The sequence below is a fragment of the Tupaia chinensis genome, unplaced genomic scaffold, assembly GCF_000334495.1.
Source record: "Tupaia chinensis unplaced genomic scaffold, TupChi_1.0 Scaffold000170_1, whole genome shotgun sequence".
Lineage (NCBI taxonomy): Eukaryota > Metazoa > Chordata > Mammalia > Scandentia > Tupaiidae > Tupaia > Tupaia belangeri.
Window position 1 is genome coordinate 2,248,920 of NW_006159645.1, and position 4,591 is coordinate 2,253,510.

At 55.6% G+C, this 4,591-nt stretch overlaps 1 protein-coding gene across 1 annotated transcript in view; it reads left to right on the forward strand.

Moving 5' to 3' along the window:
- Positions 1-4,032: 4,032 nt before the first annotated feature.
- ADCYAP1R1 (ADCYAP receptor type I) overlaps positions 4,033-4,591 on the forward strand; it is an 82,173-nt gene continuing 81,614 nt past the window's right edge. Inside the window, exon 1 of the mRNA XM_027770936.1 lies at positions 4,033-4,169. Within this exon, the coding sequence (XP_027626737.1) occupies positions 4,145-4,169 (25 nt within the window). The 5' untranslated portion in view covers positions 4,033-4,144. The remainder of the gene's footprint in view (positions 4,170-4,591) is intronic.

Below are 4,591 nucleotides of genomic sequence, written 5' to 3' on the forward strand. Positions count from 1 at the left end.
GTGCCGGGGCCTCAGTGAGCCGCACCTGGGTCTAGGCTGATGCCCGGGGAGGGGACAACAGCCGGATTCAGGGGCCTGTGCCAGCCCTCTCCTCTGTAAGACGTAGGCTTCTAAACCTCTTCCCAACACAGCCTGGTCCAAAACTCACCCAGGACCATGGGGCCCCGGAATCTCAGCCCTCTGCCCTGCTACCCTGCCCAGGAAAATCACAAGCAGTTGCTCAGGCCAGGCAGAGCCAGTAGGATGACGAGGTCTTTCTAGACTTCAGAGGAGGAAGGTTTGCCCTGCACTTCCAGCCTGGAGGGCCAAGGAGGAGGCCTGGGTCAGCCAGAGGAAAACCCAGGCAGAGGTGAGAGCCAGCTAGAGCAGGGCAGGAGAGCTAATTCTCTCCTCGTTTCTGTTTCTCTGTCTCTCTCTGGAGTGTACACACACTCTCTGGCCATTAAAAACCAACCAAACGAAAAAGACAGAACACAGTGATAAATCTGACTTCGGACTGGCTGACTGCCAGTACCTGGGTGGCACCGATGAGGAACAGCTCAGGGGTAGAGTACTGGGCAGGCAGAGGGGAGCTCAGATGCGGAACTTGGGTCTCCCACAAATAGAAGGGGCCTAAAGCCATCAAAGAGAGGGTAGAAATGGTGCTTGACTGAGTGGACTTGGGGGATGGGGCCCTGGGGGGCAGCTCTGACTACACAGTGCTCCCTCCCACAGAGACTGTGCCGTCCCCAGTGCAGGCACTGAGTTATTGATGAGAAGAGAGTCAGGATCTGGGACCACACTGAACAGAAGAGAGGGGAGAGGAAAACCCTGAAGGCAGAGGAGGGGTGGCAGCGAGTGGGATCAAGGAGGCCGGGGCTTGCTTGTAGATGCTCAGTGCTGTCATGGGGGTGTAGGGTCAGGCACAAAGCTGGCAGGCCCAGGAGTCAGGAGATCATGGGGCTCTGAGAGCCAGCCTGGCATCTGCTGATGGAAAATCCTAGGCCCACCAGCCGAGTCAGGCCTGCCGTGGCTGACAGTCATTGAGCAGACTGGGGTCTCTAAGCTATCTTGGTGGTTTGTGGGGATGTGCTGCTCTGGGTTCCCAAAGCCCCAGGGAGGCCTTTCATTGCTAGATCTTGGGATGCGGAAGCTGACCACACGGCAGCTCCCCCACCACCCCGCACCTGTCCGTGCTGGGTCTAGGCCGCATGCTTGCCTAGCCTCTTTAGTCTCTCAGATTCCCCTTACTGCATGGGTCACCTATGATGGGACCTAGGATTTAGGCTTTCTGGGGGAGGTTCAGGCTCGGACCAGACTTAGAAGTGACAGAGCCCTTCAGCAAGTTGGCCATAGGGTCAGCAGCAGGGGGATGTGGATGATGGTGTACTACCTCCCCCACCATGGAGGCACGGATCAGTACCCACAGCCATGGCGATGTCCAAAGGGAAAGGCCAGCACCCTGGGGAGTGGGAGCTGATAGCACAGCCTCCTCGGGTCCACGGAGGGGCACTGGTGGCCTGAGCAGTGCCTGAGTCATCCTTGCAGCCTCTGGGCCTGGAACATCCAGTTCCTGCTGGTGGACAGGAGCTTATCTGGGCCATCCGCCTGCCCGCCGGGGTGTGATGTGATCTCCTCCAGGAGACTGTTTGCCTGTGGCTCCAGGGCCCTCAGACCTGGGCTGGGAAGGGTGAGGAGAGCACCTGGGATCCAGGGCGTCCTAGACCAAAGCATGAGACAAAGGTCTGAGAAGTAGAGCGTGGACCCTGACTTCTGTTTTAGCAACCTCCATCACTGGTGAGCCTCTGAACTGCTGCCTCCTTCCAAAGGGCACCTGTACTTCACCCCAGAGCTCGGACATTTCTCTCTCTCTCTCTTTTTAAAGAGTGCATGTACTCACCAGAGAGAGCAGAAAGAGACAGACAGGAAGAAAGAAAGAAGGAAGGAAGGAAGGAAGGAAGGAAAGAAAGAAAGAAAGGCCAGTAGTTAGCATAATGGCTATGTCGCTGAACTCCCATGTAGTCGACTGTGGTTCGAGTCCCAGACCCGGTGGCTTAAACTCATGCCAGGTGCGTGTGCGTGTGTGTCCAAGATCCCAAGAGGAGAATGGAGGAGAAGGGATTGCAGCGTGACCATCCCCCCTGGGGGGTGATTTCTCGCTTTCTGTCTCTCTGTCTCTCTCTGTCTGGCTGGCGAGCACACACGCCCTATAGCAAAAACCTCTCCCCTCTCCCCCCCAAAAAAAGAAAGAAAGAGAGAAACCACCCCTCAAGTAGGTGTGGTTATGCCACAATCCCTTCTCCTCCACCCCATCAGGGTTTTTGAGCCCTGATGCACACACACACAGCATGTTTTCAAGCCACCGGGGCTGGGATTTGAACTACAATTGGCCATGTGGGACCTGACTCCTTAACCACTAGGCTACTGGACCAGCCTAGCTGAGATGATTCTCTGAGATCAGGAAGGCCAGGCCATGGCCAGAACTGAGGCTTGCTGTGGATAGGGAGTCCGACACCATGGAGAGGCAGGGGACTTGCAGCACAGAAAGGACACCTTGTTCAATGTGGTTTCTCAGACATTTTCGGCAGCAGAGCTTAAATCGTACTCAGAAGCTCAATGACCCAAACTGGGGAAAGCTGAGTCAGTCTGATTGCAGAGGGGTTAGGGGTAGGCCTGAGGCCGATGCATCGATGCCATCCTCCCTGCCCACCCATTGCAGCCATGGAAGTGTCCTCGGCTAACCCCTAGGACTCTAGGTCTCACAGTGAAAAACGGCGTGTTGATGTAGATCTCTCAATATTGTGTATTTGGCCTGCCCATTTTCCAGGTAGGTACGCTGAATCGTGGGGAGGAAAAGTGACTTCTGCAAGGTCATTCGTGGCACAGCTAGGGACATAAACTCAGGTTCCTGCATCCCAGCCTGGTCCCTCCCAGCTGCTCGGGAGGGCTCTCTCCTCCTGCCTGCTGATTGGCTCCCAAGAGCTCTGTTTCAAAGAATAATTTTATTGTCCCAATTATGTATTTCAATATTCTAAGCCACCTTACATCTGCTCTGGAAGCAGGCAGAATAAACAGCATAAATGCACATATAAAATCATTACGCTTCCTTTTGGTTCAATTCTGGTCTCTGCTCCCTGGGGGAGGAGATAAAAGATGGTGGATCTGGCCCTGCCCTGAAGAGCTCACGGTTGGGTGGTGGTTGGGGGAGAGGGTGGTAGCTGTGGCCCTACCTTCAGGAACTGCGGGCAAGTTGAGAAGCAGAGCTGGCACCCCAGTGTGCCAGGTTGGGGGGCATTCAAGTTCGCTTCAGGAAAGAGGCAGAGCCCTCATCTCCTGTGCCTGGTGTGGTGTGGAGGATGGCCTGACCTTCGGCACATTTGCTAGCCCCTCTGTGCCTCAGTTTCCACACTTGCAACGTGGAGATGACAAAAGCTCTAACTTCAGGGTTGTGAAATAGATCACGTGTTCATTCATGCCAGACACTCAGCACTGCACCTGGGACGTGGCCAATATTCCAGAACATTAGCTGAAGTGGGAGGTCTGCCCTGGAGGGGAGCTGCGGTGTGAGCGCTCTCCTGGGGCAGCCTTCCTCCTAAGGTAGAGTCACCAGGACTCTGGTCGAATGGGGCGGCCTACTGCAGAGAAAGGAGCCCTGGCCCAGGAGACAAGATGCTTGCAGCCTGCATTCTCATTTTGCCGTGGAGGCCCTCGGGCAGGTCTGCATCTTCTCCAAGCGTCAGTTTTTGCACCTGTGAGGTGGGCGGCACATTCCCGATCACTGCACTGCTGGGAAAGGGAGATCAAATACACGCGTAACCTGCTTATCACTTGGCCTGGCACGGGGCAGGCATTCCGGGAACATTCGTTTCCTTCCCTCTGAGGAGAGGCGAAAGGGCCCCGGGTAGAGAATCAAGATGAGGATCCCCTGTAGAGTCTGGGATAAGACAGAGGCAGCAGCACCAGCAGCCAACAGAGACGGAAGCAGGGGGAGAGACGAGGCTGGGGCAGAGGAAGCCGCTGTTTCCATTCCCTCTGCTTGTTTCCAGGACATGAGCTGTGTCTGGTCCCTGGGCTGGGCCCTGGGACGGCCAGACATGGCTGTTATCATCTTGTCTGCAGCGGCTCCCAGGCTGGAAGAGAGAATAGGGTGAAGACACCCCCTCAGATGAACACCATGCCTGGCGGTGGAGGTATGAGAGGCTCGCCCGGGAGGTGAGGGCACCTTTAGCTGGGAGGGTTGGGGTTGGTTTTGTTTCGCTTTATTTGGGGGCACGGTTAGAAGGTTAGCTGAGGCGGAAGCATTGCAGACATGTCAGCCAGTTGGAAGGGTGGCCCTGCAGAGGGAACTCCAGCAAAGACGGGGCAGATCCTGAGGGAAACAAAGGTCTTAGTCGTAAAGTTTTCTTCCCAGACTCAGGAAGGCTGATCTGCAGCTCAAATGTATCTTTTTTTTTTTTTTTTTTTGAGAAGTTTTGCTATAGGGCACCTGTGCTCACCAGAAAGACAGAGAGAGACAGAGAGCGAGAAATCACCCCCCGGGGGGATGGCCACGCCGCAATCCCTTCTTCTCCATTCTCCTTTTGGGATCTTGGGCATGCACGCACACACGCCC